Below are 17,667 nucleotides of genomic sequence, written 5' to 3' on the forward strand. Positions count from 1 at the left end.
TGCACAAAATGCTCCCAGGACTACAACCACTATTTAGTAAATATCAGCCTGTACTCTAGCCTTGACCTTGGTCTAGGACACCAAACTTGGGCAAGTTCCTACTGCGTGTTTATGGAAGTTCCCACTGCTAAGTTAATGGCCTCTGTGGAGGCAGCTGACCTTTCCTGTAGCTCTCCTTCTCTCTCTAATCCCCTGTGGAGGCCTCATCACTAAGGCCTTTCGCCTTTTGTCCCCAACTCACTGCTCCACTCCCATCCCGTCCCTTCCCCTCCCTCATACCTGAGGGACTCCCTCACCCCACCCCCTTCCAGAAGTCCCCATTGTTCCCTGAATATTCCATGTCCATGCCTTCCACACTCTCTGGTACCTCTGCCTAGGATGCTCCTCCCCCACTCCAGCCCAGCAAACTCTTATTCATCCCTCAAGGCCCAGCTGGGGGAACGCCGCCTCTGGGATGCCAGCCCTGACTTCCTGGTGGGATCAGTGGCCCCCTTCTGGAGCCTTACATGACACACTTCTGCAGGACTGTCACAAGCCCCGTCACAGTTTCATTCTGCCTCCCATGGCCTTGAGAGCAGGAACATGACCTTTGTTTCAGGGACACCAGACCGGCCAGGGCCTGGCACAGTGAATAGTGGTTGAAGGAATGAATCCTCACTTGGGATCCGCCCTGTGGCTTTATTTCAGCTACCAAAGTCGTACACGGCCTCACTTTCCTCTGATACGCAGCAGCCTCCGGCTTCTGAGCAGGGGCCCTGTGCTGGCTCAGCTCCCAGTGTGTAATAGCTGTGGGCAGAAAGGCTGGGACCTAGAATGGCAAAAAGCCCTTGCTTTCCTCCGTGCTAGGCAGGGTAGTGCAGGTGTGTGGCGAAACAAGCCTTTCCTCCGTCCTCCAGAGAACTGGCTGACTGCCTCTCGGAGGCTCCATTTCTGAGAAGAAGGGGACTGGGAAGGCGGAGGGCACCGGGAGTGGAAGAGCAACAGTTGTCCACGCAGCTAGGCTGCCCGGGACACAGGGCTCCTTGCAGGCCAATGTCCCTTGGCCATCACAGGGATGCGCACAAATCCCTGCCCCAATCAGGGCCCCGGTCATCCCATCTGCCAAATGGGTTCAGTCCACCCCACCCCACCCAGCTCATCAAAGCCGATAGAGCTGAAAGGACTTTGGAAAGAAAGATTCAGTGAATTCATTGTGCAAATGAAGAGGGTTGTTGTCAGACCCAGGAGCAGGGTCAGAGGGAGAAACAGCAAAAAGGTAGAGTAAGTACCCAGGCCTCCTGCCTTGAGCCCCTTGAGGAAGAGAAGCAGGGATCGGGCAGGAAGGGCAGCACCGGCAGGGAGGAGGGGGGCGGGGGGCTGGGTCCTGGCTCTGCCACGGACCGGCCCCTTGCCCCTGGGACTCTGTTTCCTCACCTGTACTAAGGGGGAGCACAATCCCTGCCTGGCTCCCTCCAAGGGCCTCAATGTGGCTTCAGTGAGAGAGACGGTGTAGAAGAGCTTTGCAAACTGTAAAGTGCAGTGCACGCATGCAGGCCGACTGCAAACCTGGGACCAGGCCCAGCAGGGCTCTGGGAAACAGAGACAGTAAGCGTTGGCAACAAGAACACTTTTTGAGGCCCAGGGGGTCCTCTGAGCACCCGGAGATCCCTAATACCTGTTTCTCTCTGCTCCCCTCACCCACCCTGGCATCCTCTGTCCTGGGGTCCAGCAGATTCGACCATGGCATTGCCGAGGCCTGGAGAGAAGAGCTCCTGCCCCGGGTTGGTCCCCACGCCCACTCTGAACTGGAGGTTGGGGCCACACCAGCCACACCTTCGGCAAGACCTTGCTAGTGGCCTCTGATCCACGGCGATTAGCAGGTAGGCTTCTCGCGATGAACAAATGCACTCCTGATGGCGAGGAAGGGCCGTGGCCCTCGGCTCTCTTTTCCCTGATGGTCACCCTTTCAGCGAGGTCCTATGTGTCCTATGTGTTTGTCACCTCCATTCCTGGGTGAGGGTTGGAATGACTGGTGGTGAATTCTTCCTTGCAGCACCCCAAGTGGCCGCCAGCCCGGGCAGGAGAGCAGCACCTGCCTGCTCCTGGCACGTCCAGACCAAGGGGCCCCTGCCCAGCAGAGGCTCGAGTCCAGGTCACCACTCTTCTGTGCTGGGTCTCGGCTCCGAAAGGGGGCGGCAAGAAGAGCTGGGAGAGCCCCTGACGGAGCACTTCAGAGCAGCGCCTTGAAGAGGAAGGAGAGGGAGGCTCCACAGGACAGCCCCAGGGCCAGGAAGAAGGTCATGAGGGCACCGGCCACCTCCTTCTCATGTGGCAGCACCTGCCTAGAACGCACAGGAATAGGAGCTCTTAGAAAGTGCTGGGCCTAACTTGGACCCGCCCCAGTGCCCCCGTCCTCCTCACAATAAGACACCGGAGTTCTGGTCTGCGCTGACCCAACCTCCCGGCCACTGTGATTAGGTCCTTGACTCTGGACTTCAGTTTCCTGATCTGTAACATGAAACCTATGGACGAGGACATCTCCTTGGGCCCCTGGGGTCCAATATTATAAGATTCTAGATTCGACTGCCTTCCCTCTTGATAAGATGCCCCCAAACTGGTCCCCTCTACCCTGTCACCTCTCTGGATTCTCAACTCCATTGTCCCTAGAGAAATCAGCCCACAAACCCTGCTTTTGACCAAAACTTTAGTTCCCTTTCAAATGAGAATTCTGGGAGTAGCGAGGCTCTAAGGAATGATAGTCTACCTCATTTACTTCACAGATGGGGAAACTGAGGCCCAGAGAGGAGGGCCCAGAATCACAGCCTGGGCTCTTCTACTAGGCAGCTCTTGGCCTGGGGCCCACTCGGCACTTCAGGCCTGACCCAACAGGTGGGCGCCAGCGAGGTCTAGAGACAGCTTGGGCTGGGCTGGGCTGGCCAGAGCGGAATGCGCCCTCTCTTTGCAGGCTGTCCCCGCCCCAAGAGCCAGCCCACCTCCCCACTCCCAGGCCCTCCCTGCTGTCCCCCAGACCTGGGCGCCAGGCACATGGTGAGGGACACCAGGTAACCGTTGGAAACTGCAAAGAGCAGCATGAAAGTGATGAAGTAGGCGTCCTGCGGGAAGAGGACGGGCAGCCGGGACCTCTCGGGCGCGTGGCACAGCATGAAGAGCGGGATGAACAGGACGCGCAGGCAGACGAGCAGGGGCAGCAGCCGGCTGTCCTGGTCCGGCTGCGGCGGGAGCTGGCGTGAGGGCAGTCCCTGGGGACGCGCCCTCCGCCCCAGGGGGACCTCAGATAGACTCGTCCCTCACTTCTCCTGCCCTACCCCACATGCGCTAGTGGGGACCCAGCTCTTGGGCCTCTGGAGAGCCAGGGGCTGGGCCAAGGCCACCCAGCAATCGAGCACCGGCCTGAGGCTAGCCTCTGCCTCTGCGGGCCTCCAGCCTGCGCTCCCCACGGCGGAACTGGAAGAGACTTAGACGGTATCTTCGGTTTTCAAACTTGGTTCCTCTGAACGGCCCTGGGGGTTCCACAGATCCCTTTGGGGCAGATGGGGTTGCTGGAGTGGATCGGAAGTTGGGTGCGCCCCAGCTTGGATCAAAGTGGCTCCTCTTTGACGTACTTTGTCGTGTCTCCTTGGAAGATTTCATTTAAAGAAGCAGCCCTGTGGCTCAAAGCAATCTGAACACTAGGGAGCTTGTCCCAACTCTCAGGTGGCACAGGGGCCTGCCTCCACATAACAGTGTCTAAGCACTGAGGGTTGGGTCCTGAGCTGGCTGCTGGGGACACAGGTCAATTGGACATAACTTCTGCTCCAAAAAGCTTACAGTCCGAGCCCTGACTTGCATACCTCCAGAAGCCAGGTGCTCACTACCCCCCGGTGGGCTGATCCATTGGCAGGCCCAGACCAGTCGGACTGCTGGGAAATCACCTTTCTCTGCTCTTTCACACCCTCTGACCCCCAACTGCTTCCTCAAACCATGAGATCACCCCAGCCTGGGCGTGCTCACCCACAGGAAGTAAGAGGTCAGGCTCCGTCCCAGCCAGTCCATGATGTTAAAGAGAAGGAAGCAGCAGATGGGGTTGAAGAACTGACCTGGGGGCGGGGAGGGGACAGGGCTCGGCTTGGTCCCAGTTCCCCTCTTCCTTTTCTCCCCTTCACTCCCCTGCTCTGCCCTCTTCTGCTTCCCAACACTCACTCCACTTCCCAGGACTGGTGGAGCTGGTCACCATGGCTGTGATGGCGGGGTAGACGGACAGGGTGACTGTGAAGACCAACACAAGGCACAGCGCCGTCAGCCAGATCTGGGAGCCGGAGGCAGGCGTGTGAGCAGGCGGGGCACTCGGCCCCGACCCTCCTGCCCAAACCCTGGCCCGACAGCAGGACACCTGGGGCCTGGCTCGGCTGGACCCCAACTCACTGTGACCCTGTCACCTTGGGGTGAACAAGGTGAGTACTAAGGCCCCATTCCATTCTCTGGGGAAGGCTGGAGAGAGCGGCCCTCTCTTCCCCAGGGATGGCGGTTGGGAGTTATAGCCAAGCCGAACCTTTTGGAAGACAATGTAAATCGAAGGTTTTCCTGACTTCTGGGGTGCCTCGGGCTCCAGTTCTGGCTCCTTCTCAAGGTCAAGATCCAGAGTCAGGGCTGTCTTCTGGGGGCTGTTGAGAATCCCGTTCTTCTCATCTGGGGCAAGAGGGGGAGGGCAGGATCATGCCTGTGACCCTTGCCTGTGACAGGGAGATGCCCAGCGGTTAAAACAAATGGCCCTCCTTCAGCCCAGCGTGCAGGCAAAGAGAATTAACAACAGAAATACGCTTAGCTACTATTCAATAAGCACACACACGTGCCAGGCAGACTAAGGATCCTGGCGGATTATCTCACTCACTACCATTGTGCTACAGAGAAACAGAAGCTCAGGGAGGTTAAGTGACTTGCCTAAGGTCACAGAGCTTGGATGTTGTGAAGCCGGCATTCAAACTCAGATGCGTTTGGATCTAGAGCTTGCATGCCTGAAGTTCTACTGCCTCCCCATTTTATAGAGGAGGAGAGCGAGGCCCAAAAGGCGGCAGGGATGACTTTAATCCCCCTGACGTCCCTTCATGATTTTCTGCCTCTGCTCACACAAGGCCACTAGGAGTGAGGGCTCTAGTTGGGGACAGAGGGACTGCTTCCCTGTGGAGGTGGCCCTAGCCTCCTCAGGCTCTCCACCGCCCCAGCAGGATTCAGGGCTCACCAGACTGGAGGAGCTCGGCTTTGGTCTCCAGCTCCTGACCTTGTGCCTGCGATGGTTTCTTGGCCAGGTAGTGGCGGGCGAACTCCTGCAGAAAGAAAGTGTTGGCCCTGCCTGTCTTGGTTGAGGTATCTGGATCCCTCCCCATCCTACTGGCTTAGAGGCTGGGGGTCCCCCAGTGGCTGACTCCTTTGGGGATCAAGACTGGACCCAGGTCTCCCCCCACCTCACCTCCCCTGGCCTCTCTTGGGACCTCTGACTCCGAGATGCTCTAAAGTGTGACCTCAAGCTCATTGCCAAGCTCACCAGGTGGTGCAGGCTCAGGTAACACAAGATGGATATGAGGATGCCCACACAGGGCGTGATGAAGTACCCCAGGGCAGCGGTCTGGGCATCCACGTCACCTGCGCAGAAACTCCAGCTGCAGAGGGGCGACGGCTGGTCCCACTGGCTCCCACAGAGCTAATAACTCTCGTCCCGCTTCCCACTGTAACTTTCTCAGGTGCACCTCCGGGCCTCTTCCTGACAAACTCGGGAGTCTTGTGCAGGGCCCCAGCCCAGCCCTGCACTACTCTCATTGTTCCCTATGTGCCATTTTTTTGAGCACCTACTATGTGCTCATTATTACTACATGCATTATTACAATCTGAGGACAGTGCTATAATAATCGTTTAGATGGGGAAAGGGACACAGGTTTGGTGACTTGTACAACGTCCTCCCATTAGGGAGCAGGGGAACTGGGATTCGAACCCAGGTCTATCTGAATCCCAAACTGGTCCCTCCTTTCCCAGTCCTCAACCTGCTGCCACAAACCAGTGTTGGCCTCAGGCCTCCTGCCCCTGCCCCAGGCTAACCCAATCCTCACCCAGTCACTCTCTCGCTGCAGAACCCGAGAGCCCTGCTCCTCCCCAAACCCAACCCCCAGCTCCCCATCGCCCCACCGCCACCACCTCCAAGGGATCTCACTCCTGGCACACTCTCCCTGCCCTGCAGAATCTCAGAGGCCATCTCACCCTCCAGCCACCCAAGTCCACTCACTGGCCATGGACATGAGCATGGCAAGGGCAGCGAAGATCCCCGCCAAGCCCTGGCCGCTGAGGAAGAGGGTGCTGTAGGTGGAAGGCATGGTGCCCAGCTGTCCAAAGAGGCTGCCCTGCAGGACTGCAGAGAAGGCTGTGGAGAGACAAGAATGGGGCTGCCGCTCAAGTAGGCAGGCCTCAGGGGCCCCCTGGAGGAGGTGTCGGCAGGGTGCACAGAGGGTTCTGGACTAGGCTGGCAGGCGTGAGACTCCTGGTGCTCTGGTTTAATATCCCTCCCCCATTCATTCCTCTTCTGAGGTGCATCCCGAAGCCTGTAGGGCTAGGGGCCAGGAGGCCAGCTCTCAGGTCGCCGTGGGGTCTGGGACAAGGGCCTTTTCCTCTCCCTCCCGGCCTCGGTTTCCTAGCAGTGATGCCACTGTCTTCTCTTTTTGCATATGTTGGGCCCTTTCAGCTACAACAAAGGCTGGGCTGAAGCCTGGGTGGGCTGGCGGGGAGGTGGGGAGGGGCAGCGGTGCTCACAGTTGATGAACCAGACGGAGGCCATGGTGATGGAGAAGAAGGACCCAGGACTCATGTCCACCTTGACCAACACCGCCGTCAGGGCAAAGAGCAGCAGGATGGCCAGCAGGCTGCCCAGAATCCGCACCGTCTCGGGGATGCTGCTCACAAGGAGGGCCAGAGTGGGCACCGGCTCGGCCCAGGCCAGGCAGGGCAAGGTGGGCAAGAGCCCCCCTCCCAGGGCTGCACAGTTGGGGCTGGGGGAGGTGCAAGGGGAGCGCGGGGAGGATGGGGGCTCTTCCCTGGGCCCAGATGGAGCTGCCTCAGCGGGGGCGGGACAGGGAGGGACACACAGGGGTGGCCTGGGACAGAGCTCAAGGGTGGGCCTCTCACCACTGGTACAGGAAAGAGTTGAGGAGTGTGAAGAGCAGCAGGGGCAGCTGGGACAGCAGCGTCACCCAGTTGTTGAAGTTGAAGGTGTCTGCAGGACCCGTGTGGTTGGTGTACAGGGTCCCGGCGGTGTTGTTGGTGGCCGCCAGCCGCCCCTGGAAGTACTGCCAGATGCCAGGGGAGGGGTTGTACAGGGTCACCCTACGACCTACCCTCAGGAACCCCCCGGCCTTCCCACTGCCTCCCCCAGGGCCTGCGCTTGGGATGGCTTGGTTAATGTCTGTGGGGACTGTCTCTGTGTGTCCTTGTGCCGTCCCAGCACCTGGCACACAGTTGGAGCTCAGTGAATACACTTTGAATTGAACGGCTAAAGTCTGGGACAGAGCCCAAGCCGTAGGAACCCTCAACTTGGGCCTTGCTCCATCTTCAGATCACCCTCCCTCCTCAGCGCCCTGGTTCCAGCCTCCGCCCCGACTCCTGCAGCAGCTCCTGGAGTTCTGAGTATCCAGCACCCAAGGTGAGCCGGGCTCTGACCAACCGCATTCTCTCCAGAACACACGTCCTGCCCCACCTCTGCCCCCCAAGGGCAAAGCCCCAAGGTTTTGGAACAGCATTTGGGGCCCTTCAGAACCAGACCCCAGCCTCCCTTCTGTGCCCCATCTCCTGCTTCATTCTACGAAGCTCCAGGCACCCCTTTCTCTGGACAGGCTGGCACTCCCCTGTCTTGGTGCCATTTCTGCCTGGAATGCCCCCCCCCTTCCTGCTGGACCCCCAATGCTTTACCTACCTTTCCCCTAAGTTACAAATCCCCTCTTCTACAAAGTGGAAGGATTTGCTCCCTCCCCTGGGGACCCACAGGACTCTGCTCCAAGCCTTCGATGCCACGTGTCAGGTTACATTATTAATAGCTCTTTAGTACCCATCTTGCTCTCAAGACCAGAGGTGGATTCCTCTGTGGGTCTCCAGGGCCCAGGACTGAGCCAGGCACTGAAGAGGCAGCTGGAAAGTTGTTGTACTGAATATATATGACTAGCCCAGGCCCAAAGGGGACGCAAGCCCCACATTTCTGCCTCCCCTTGACAGAATATATGCTCCATGAGGATGGAGACTTCCTCTGTTATGTTCCCAGTGCCAAGAATGGGGCCTGGCCTGCAGTGGGTGCACATTGACTATTTGTTGGATGAATGAATGTAATTTGTGCTATTTCAAAGAAAAACAAAGGCTTGGGAAATCCACTCTTGGAGTGACTAGCTCAGGAATAATGACAAACAGAAGTGTTGGTTCCACAGGACCCCCTGAGCTGGTGGCCTTGGCCCTCTAAGGTCTGGGCATCCCTGCGAGCTTGGCCTTCCTAGCCATGAGAGAGGCACGTCCCCTCGCTGAGGCTCCTGGCTTCAGCTGACACCCAGGCATAATGAGGAGTCGAAGGCGGCGGGGAAGGGAAAGCTTCTGGTACCCCTCAGGTCCAAGGCGGCTGGAGGGACAGACGGTGGCGGTGGCCGTGGGGCCGCCACTCCAGCCGCGTGTCTCACCGGGATGGCTGTGATGAAGAAGTTCCAGGGCAGGAGAGTGCCCAGCCCCAGGATAAAGAAGCTGATCCCGACCAGGTGGTAGCTGTGGGGATCAGTAAGAAGGTCACCCCGAGGACGCAGCTCCTCGGCCGCCCCTCCCGCCTCCCAAGGCGTCCCCTCGGGTGAGCAGACTACAGCCCCCATCACCCCGACTCAAGCAGCCAAGGGAGGTGGCTGATGGGAATTGTAGTTTCATCAGGTCTGCTGCGAGCCTTGGGGAGCCCAAAGGAAGCTGCCCAAGATCTGCGCTGCCCGCGGCCGCCGGGATCCCCGTACGCACCCCACTCGGTCCCCAACTCGCCTGTCCTGCGGGGTGTCTCCTCGAGCCATGGCCGCCCAGCGGAACGTGCCTGGGTGGGAGAGAGGCGGGGTGCCGCACCTGCACCTGCGCCAGGCGGGGGACCAGGGGACCCGGGAGGCCGGGTCTCGCCCGCAGTTGGCGGGGGAGTGGTCAGGTCTCCCCGAAAGGGAAAGCGAGAGGAGTGAGCGCCGGTGGGAGCGGAGCGCGCGTTGGAGCGCAGCGCAGGTCCGAGCGCAGCGCAGGTCCCGAGCTCCGCAGGCTCGGACCTCGGCTCCGCCCCCGGGGCGGGGACAGAAGGTCGCATCACCCCCTCCCTGCCTACCCAGGGCTGGTGCTCCGCGGTTCCCCCTGCCGCTCACGCCGCCGAGCGCGGCTTAGAGGCGGCTGACTTGGGAAGATGCACCACCTCCCATTTTTTTTCTTCTGCGAAACACTTTGTAAAAATTCTAGACCATTGTAATTTTGAGATTAATTTACTCTGACTCGTACAATTTACGAGCGGGTTTGCTTTCCTCTGCAATCACCGTGCATATAGCGGATGCTGGAGAAGTGAGAGGCTCTAAGTCACAAATTATTTTCGTAAGTAATGAAATTTTGTGGCCACCACTCCCAGGTTACTTGTGTTTTTTTTTTTCCCCAGCCGACTGTGAGTCTTTGGGGCAAAGACAGCTTGTCTGGGTCAGTGTTCCACTGCCTGGGCCGTAGCAGGTGCTTGATAAATGCTCAGTGAATAAACGGATCTTAATGACACACAGAGATTTTAGGGAAAACAGAGACAGCTTTAAATTACACTGAAAGAGAAGCTATTTGCTTTCAAGCCCGGACTATATCAAGGCGGAGAGTCTCAATTTAGTATACTAACATGTTTCTAACACCTGTTAATTACTGTCTCTCTCTTCCAAAGAGCTGGCCTCAGGGCTTCTGCTGACGGTTTCATCTAAATTGAGATTAAAAACTTTTATGTGTCTTCTATTTTTATAGTTGCTTTATTTTTAGGGCTATGCATGCTAGTTTCCTACTTATATATTTATAATAAAGACACACGCTTTTGTAAAAAATAAAATTTTGTATAGTTTAGTAAATGAACAAATAAATTTATTAAAATTAAATATAATTAAATTAGAATCCACTTAGTAAAATTTAACACAAATGAAATGTAAGTAAATTAAAAATATAAATTTGCTAAAATAATGAAACCACACATTTTTATGATTTTTTAAATTTTGAAATAAATGCGTTTATACATTTAACTCAAAATAAATGTATTTATGAAAAATGAGTCATTTAAAAAAATGAACCAAACGGGACTGCAGGTGCAGCACAGCTGTGGCACAAGTTTTCAAGGAAGGAAGAGCTGAGGTTTGGGGAACATTCCCGAAGGCCCCGGCTGAAGAGGATGAGGGCATTTCAGGAAGAGAACATTCTGTACCAAGACCCGAGTCGTGAGAATGCTAACACTTTCTGGGACACACAAATAGATCCCTTTGGCAGGCATGGTGGAAGGAAGGGGCAGAGGCTCTGACAGACAGCTGGGCTGGTTGTGACAGGCCTGAGGGCTGAGGAAGAAGCTCGGATTTCATTTTAACGGAGAGGTTCTCAGTTCAATCAGAATAGGTCACTCTTTTAATAACAAATATTTTGTTACTATCTTGTGACGAAATTAATAGATAATGAAACCTACCTATACACAAAAATGTAATGTCAATATAATATCCTAATTGTGAGATGTGGGATAAAAATTTTTAAAGTGTTTAGTAATAAATAATGTGTGTTCGAGTGTTTGAACACTCAGGTGCAGTGAAGCATTTGGATACTGGCCTCTCTTTATAAAACCCCAGTGAATGCACAATGCAGGCGAGTGGGAACCCGCCACTGAAAGACCACTAGCTGGCCATCGGGAACGCGATTTTCCAAAATGGTTACCAAGTCTTGGCAAAGTTCCAAACAAAACAGAGTGCAGCTGTCCCTCTACATAGACGGTAGCTGCGTTGCTGAAAAAATGGGGAGTATGTTCAAATCTTACAAATAGTACATTGTGTCCATGTATAAAATGAGGTTAGGGTCTAGGCTCTGAAAATTGCCAACACGGTTTTCAAAAATAAGTAATAGATTTTATTTTTAGTATGGTTTTAGCTTTACAGAATAGTAGAGCAAATAGGACGTCGAGTTCTGTATACTTTCCCTTCCACCCGTTCCCGTTTCTCTGATGATGGTCACGCGCCGCATAGTGAGGTTTGCGTCCGCGAGGGACCGCGTCTGGGAGAGTCTATGGATCAGGCTTTCTATATTTTGCCCATGTTTTGCCAGATAATTCTTTGTTGTGGGGCTGTCCCCACATTGCAGGATGTGTAGCAGCAGAGCAGACCACACCCACTAGGCCAGGACCACCTTCCCCCAGCTGTGATGTACAGCAGTCTCCACATAGTACCAAAAGTCCCCTGGGGGCAAAATTGCCCCTGGTTAAGAACTGCTGCTCTGAGGCACTTGTTCTGAGCTCTGTCAGACTCAGACACTTTTTATAACATATTTTGTGACATCACTTTGATAATCCTAAAAGAGATTCACAAGTAACATAACCCATCCCCACAATGTAAAAAAAAAAACAAAAAACAAAAAACAATAACAATGCCCTAAGTGTAGTGCGAAGGAAAACTAAAATCGAATAATTTATAATAAAAGAGTATGTATTTCAACATGTAAGTCTTTGGGCACATCTACTTGAAAATAAAGAGTCTTGATGCTCGCATTTCTAATGAATATGTTTACATGTCAGGGAAAGAAGTAAGAGGATCAGAAATCAGTTCAACCCAAGAAGAGCAGAGAAATGAAAGCGCAAGGATACCGGCAAACACCAGAATGAAAGCTCCAGCTGCCGTAAGTAGTAACAGGCCAGTCTTACTTGCGTATAAGACAAAGCGAGGCTCTTTGTGGGCAGACTGAAAGAATCTTCATTGACATCTGTGGATCATGCTGAAATAAACTACAGACTGCCGAAGTAGAGAAACTGAGAAGCTATGATGTTTTTGTAAATGACCCGAGTTTTATTTATGAGTTTCCTGTGAAGATAATTCCTGATGTAATGATACGAGATTGGGACAGTACTGAAACAAGTCAGGAGATATGTCTCCTGTTTTTGAAATCTCACTTCAGGCTTCAGACGAAGGTCGCGAGTGCGTCCCTAGTACTTACGAACTTGGAGACCATAACGTATGTGGGTAGGCGACAAGGAGTATGGGCGGGTAAGAAAGAACAAGCAGTAATATCAGAGGTCGCGGGGTTGGTTGGGTCTATTTCTGGGAAAAGTATCTGAGTAAGATTTTTTTTAACATCCAGGTAATGCCGGAATTAGTAAATAATTACAAAATGTAATTTTCGTGTTGTAGCTTTCTTAACATTGGGTTATATATACTTTTAATTATGGCTTTATTAACATGATTTATTAGAGCAACTTTATTAATGAAATGCAACGAGATCCCTGCATTTATTGCCACTAATTTACATTTTGTTCTAAGTCTGTTCAAAGGAGTCTTCCTTAGATTTCTCCTGATGCATATCTACGACTGGCTTTGTTGCTTTTGTTGCATTCTCACTGGTGCAATGAGAATTTCAAAATATGTTGCTAGAAATACTACCATACATGATTTAGTTCTTTCCGAAGAAATAGATTTATTAGTCATGTTTGGGGTTCGAATGTAGTTTTAAAGCTCTATTACCTTTCCCCGTCAGTGCTGGCTAACGCTCCATATCTGCTTCAGATGGATTTAATACGCAAACCAGTCCTGGAAGTTCAAACTGATCCTTAAATCTGGTTATCATGGCTGTGTTCTTGAAAAACGAATCCAAAATAGAGAATCTTAAAGCCTGATCATATCAAATTACTACAAAAATAGAAACTAGAAATTCCTCACAAGAAGGCTTATTTTTAAATCCCATGATCCCATGATAAGTCCCATCTTTTTAGTGGGCTCGATCTTTTTTTTTTTTTTTCCAATAGGTAAACTTTTCAAATATACCTAACGATATATGACATCATTTTGCAATATCACAATTACGATGTTTACTATTTCTTTGATTGAATTAAAGAATTCCCTGATAATACCAAAGATAATATTTTTTTTTGATGTGTGGAAGTACACAAGTTTAATAACTGTAGATTAACAGAAAGGACGACCGAACACAGATGCGATACACTAACGCAGGGGCGGGTCAGGGGAGAAGGGGGTAGAGGGACTCTGGCTATGACCGCAGCAACCAAGGAGTGATTCCTCTGGTGCCCTGAGGTCATGAGACACCTGACCATGTCACCGGGAACTTCATGTTGAGAAAAACCACCAACTCCGGAAGACAAGCAGCGGCACAGTCACTGAGCCTCGACCAGGGGCAGGCCCTCTCTGTCAGGGTGTTCGTCTTAAGGACGTCTGGGCTCAGAGACTGTTACGGTCAGCACGTTGACACCACGAGGGGTCTCTTCGGGACACACCCTGTTTCCCTAACACTAGGCGAAGAAACGCCCCGGCTCACGGTAACCGGGTCCCGTGATGCCTGGTCTTTTGATGCACAGCAGCGCCACTCACCGCCGCACCCCACAGCCAGCTTCACTCTGTCTGCTAAGCACCCTCCCCACGAAGGGATTTCCGACAGGTGTGAGCAAATCCAGAGACGCGAGGAACCACGGCAGTGGGTTCTGAGGGACAGGAGTCAGCCGGAGGAGCAGATGTGCCCCACGCTGGGCCCCGTCTAGCCATCACTGAGATTGCTATTGCTCAGGAGCACCTGCCCCCCAGGTGTGAAGGCTGGCACCCTGAGGTAGGGGCCGCTGGCGCAGCGGAAGCCATCGCCCAGGTAGCAGTATCCACAAGCCGACTTGGGTTGGGAGCTCATCTGTTCCCATGACTTCTCTTTTTCCAGTTCTGCGGCAAGGCCGCTAGTGCAGTTCCGGCAGGCTTTCCTCTTTCTCCCTTCTCCACATGAAGGAGCCCGCAGGGAAGCCGGATCAGGCTTCTTCAAATCATCTGGATCCAGCAGCTCATCTGAGTCAAAGAGATCCACGCTCTCTTTCTCCACGTCATTGGCTGAGAGGGTCCAGAGCTTGGCAGCTGCAGGGTCCACAGCAGGCTTCACCAAAGGAGACTTCTTGGCAATAGAAAGTTTAAGTTGACTAGAAGAGCCCACTTCAAAGTTGGCTTTTGTTTTGTTTTGTTTTTGTTTGTTTGTTTTTGCCTGTGATCTGCAGAGAGCAAGCTGTCACTATGGTAACCCAGGTGTTCTTGGACAGACTGTATCTCCTCGGAGCTCAAGGACTCCTGCTGTAGCTCTTTCACTTCCACAAGGCCAGAAAGTGCCCAGGTTCATTACCGCTTCTGTATTTAGAAACCCAGGCCGGGGCACTGAGAGCCGAAGTGACCTTTAAAAAATGAAAATCGAATGATATCCATTTTCTGCTTATGGTTTTGGGTGGTTTCCCACTGCGCTAAGAGTTAGAGCTGCGACTGTACACAGCCTGTGAGATTCCCGCTGAGGGGCCCCTGACACACGGGGCCCAGCTGGCTCCTCCCCTCGCCCCGCCCCCTTTTGTTTCCCAGGATCCTCCAGGTTTTCTCTTCCCGAGGCCGGCCGGAAGGTTTTACCCTCTCTGTCTGAGTAACTCTGACTCCTCATAAAATATTTTTTTCTGAGGGAGGTCCTGGCGACTGATCTTCTCCGACCCGCTCCTCAAATCAATTTAGGCCTCCTTGTTCCAAGATCCAGTACTTAGTTTTAATTTTTCAATTAGCGTTGACATTTAGTATTATTTAATGTTATTTTCAGGTGTGCAGCATAATGGTTAGATGTTTATATAATTTACGAAGCGATCCCACTGATTAATATCCACCTGGCGCCATACGTAGTTATTATAATATTATCGACTATGTTCGCTATGTTGTACTCCAAATCCCTGTGACTATTTTGTGACTTCCAATTGTACTTCTTAGTCCCTCCACTGTTTTTACCCAGTCCCCCAACCCCCTTTCCAACCGGCGATCACCAGGTTGTTATCCACGTGTATGAGTCCGTTCCTGTTTTGTATATTCGTTTGTTTTGTTTTTTAGATTCCACATATTACTGAAATCGTATGGTGTTTGTCTTTCTCTGCCTGACTTATTTCACTTAGCATAATACCCTCTAGGTCCATCCATGTTGTCACAAATGGTGAGATTTCATTCTTTTTTATAGCCGAGTAATATTCCATTGTATATAGGTACTGGACCCAGTATTTTTTCCTTCAGTGGCAGAGACCGATTGCTACCCACCAAGATTCTTTCTCTTCTTTGGCAATAATAGGCTTATAGTGGGCACGTGACATCATCTACACTTCACTTCCCAGCCTCTTTGGGAGCTGGGTTTGGCCTTGCGCTAGTTCTCTCTAGTAGAATGACTAGAAGTGACACATGCCACTTCCTGAACTGACTCATAGAAACTTCCACGTGTGCCCTCCATGCCCTCCCCCATCCTGAGGGCTGGAATAGCCACAGGCAGAGCTCACGGAAGCACTGTGTGGAAGATGGCGGTTCTGACGTCAGCATGGCGTTGGGCAGAGCGCCCATCAAGCTGGACCTGTTACTCTAAACTGTTCCGTGAGAGCGAGTCAAACACTTCTGGGGCCCGTTCACGTCACTAGCTTAGCTACCCCCCTGAAAACGCCTTCCAGTTTAGTTCGGACGCTTTCAGTGGTGAGTGGCGGGGAGGCCAGAAATGTAAGGCAGAGCTTCTGGTCTGAATGGAAGATCAGGCTAGTGCTGAGTACTTTCAACCCGTAGAGATGTGGAATAAAATCTCTCACTCCACAAATGCAACGCCAGGCCAGGCTTGTAAGGAGGACACAAACTCTCCAAGTACCAGGAGCAGAGGAGAACCGGCATGCCAGAGCCACAGCCTGTGAGCCCAGAGGTCAGCAGTCCCAGGGGGCTGGTGAGCATTAGAGGCTCGACGTCTTGTCTCTGTCGTTTGTTTGCTTTTCTTTTAGAGACTTAAAAATCATATCTGTTGAGCACTTACTATGTGCCGGTCACCATTTTAAGCTCTTTATATAGATCCGCTCACGTAATCATCACAATCTTATGAGGGAGGTGCTGTTAAAGTCCCCGTCTTACTGATAAGCACAGAGAAGTTACTTGTCTGTGGTCCCATGGTGAAAAGGGGCAGAACCAGGCTGTGTTGCTTCTGAGTCTGTGCTCCCGGGCAGCACGTGTGCCAGTGCGAGAAGGAGAAAGACGAGCGAACGTTCACTTTGGGACTGGTTTTACCATGGCAGTGATGGTCCTGGCATGGCATCCGTCGGAGCACCCAAGGAAGACCTCCCGCCCCTGCACCCTCTACTCCCCCACAGGCTGGGGGCCAGACGCCACCGGAGAGGGCGATGAGAAGTCACTGAAGTGCCTTTCTGGCAACACTACGAAGCTTCCAGAGGATGTGCCAGGGGCAGCTGCTGGCTGCCGCTGCCGACTCAGGAGCCAGGAGCTGCGGAAGTTGAGCTCAGCAGGAGCTGGGCACTGGGAAAACCATCTGCATGAGCCAGATGCTAGAGGAAGCCATGTCCTGGAGGAGCCTGGTGTGGGAAACCCGCCTGACCAAGAGCTGAGCACCAGAGAAAGGGGTCTGCAGGAGGCCAGCAAGGGCCACCCCAGAACTAGGAGAACCCTGCCTCCTCCAGGGTCCTGTCAGCACTCTGCTGACAGGGACAGCATTTTTTGAAAGATGCGCTAATAAAGCAGCGGAGGTGGGAGTCCAGGGAATGTGTAAGGCCCCGGTCGGATCCTGCAGCCAAAGAGGGAGACCCCACTCAGGGGACCCGAGCCCCCACACAAGTGAGCTGCTCCTTGGTTTTACTGCTCTAGGTTTCAAGATGGTAGAAGAAATAAAGGTACATTTGACCATGTGAGTGGTACTCTTTCAGTGCAGAATGATTCAGTGTTTGATGACTTAAAATCTGCCGAAATGACACTGATCTATTTTGCTTATGGAGGTGAAACAGTAGGAGTTTGTGAAGGACACCAGAGTCACAGTAAGAAAGTAGTGGATGATCAGCGGGACCTGATTACAGGCGGAGACCGTGCCCGGATAATCATTCTCCAGCTGAAGCAAATGAGAAACATCCCAGCGCCCCCCAGATGCAGCCGTGGTTGGTGATCTCACACGGCTCTGTCCTGGAGCTTATATTGAGGACATCATAGGTGTCTTTCTTAAGATTTCCGTATTCGGTTAATTAGGGAAAGTGAACAAGAAGCTGGACCATGACGATGGCCATTTGAAGTTAGATTTAAAAAACACACAACTTTTGCCTCTAAGCCGTCTTCTCATTGTAGTCTCGGGGAATAAGACACGATTCGCCACTCGGGGATTTCTTCTGTCTCCAGAGCCTGCATCCTCTGAGTTAGATTTAAAATGTAAATTTGCACATGAAAGTCTTGGTCATGATACAAAGATTTTCATTTTGTTGTCTTTGGAATAAGAAATTGCAGCTATGGGAAGATGGTAACATTACATGTCATCCTATGTCAACAAGACACCGATACAGTATTTTTGGCGACTAATGAATCCTGAATTGTGCAAATAGCATGTAAGTGGCAAGCTCACCCGGGTTTCTTAAATGAATGAACAACATTCACTGTTTGCCAC

At 52.6% G+C, this 17,667-nt stretch overlaps 2 protein-coding genes across 6 annotated transcripts; both read right to left on the bottom strand.

Annotated features, from left to right (window-relative positions):
- Positions 1 to 301: 301 nt before the first annotated feature.
- SLC29A2 (solute carrier family 29 member 2) lies at positions 302 to 9,237 on the bottom strand. 5 transcript variants are annotated; one of them, XR_001593813.2, is made up of 12 exons: positions 8,673 to 9,205; positions 7,144 to 7,304; positions 6,772 to 6,911; positions 6,251 to 6,385; positions 5,519 to 5,616; positions 5,216 to 5,300; positions 4,529 to 4,665; positions 4,180 to 4,285; positions 3,991 to 4,076; positions 3,010 to 3,209; positions 1,655 to 2,321; positions 302 to 1,568 (listed from the first exon to the last, which is right to left on the bottom strand). XR_001593813.2 is itself a non-coding variant. In XM_016119486.2 (12 exons), the coding sequence occupies exons 1-12, from the start codon at positions 9,039 to 9,041 to the stop codon at positions 2,210 to 2,212; spliced, it is 1,392 nt and encodes a 463-aa protein (XP_015974972.2). In that variant the 5' UTR covers positions 9,042 to 9,237; the 3' UTR covers positions 302 to 2,209. The 5 variants fall into 5 exon arrangements, 4 of the variants coding, with proteins under 4 accessions (XP_015974972.2, XP_015974973.2, XP_036077314.1 ...); XM_016119486.2 differs by having other exon boundaries at positions 302 to 2,321; positions 8,673 to 8,754; positions 8,992 to 9,237; XM_016119487.2 differs by having other exon boundaries at positions 302 to 2,321; positions 8,673 to 8,754; positions 9,013 to 9,236.
- Positions 9,238 to 13,637: 4,400 nt separating this feature from the next.
- LOC107497473 (anamorsin-like) lies at positions 13,638 to 14,351 on the bottom strand (the record flags this gene model as incomplete). Its single annotated transcript, XM_036221614.1, is given in 2 exon segments — positions 13,638 to 14,199; positions 14,202 to 14,351. Coding segments are annotated over 2 exon segments (600 nt in total), but the record flags the coding sequence as incomplete, so codon positions are not given.
- Between the last annotated feature and the right edge of the window lie 3,316 nt (positions 14,352 to 17,667).

This window comes from Rousettus aegyptiacus, unplaced genomic scaffold (assembly GCF_014176215.1).
Source record: "Rousettus aegyptiacus isolate mRouAeg1 unplaced genomic scaffold, mRouAeg1.p scaffold_m13_p_5, whole genome shotgun sequence".
NCBI classification, from domain to species: domain Eukaryota; kingdom Metazoa; phylum Chordata; class Mammalia; order Chiroptera; family Pteropodidae; genus Rousettus; species Rousettus aegyptiacus.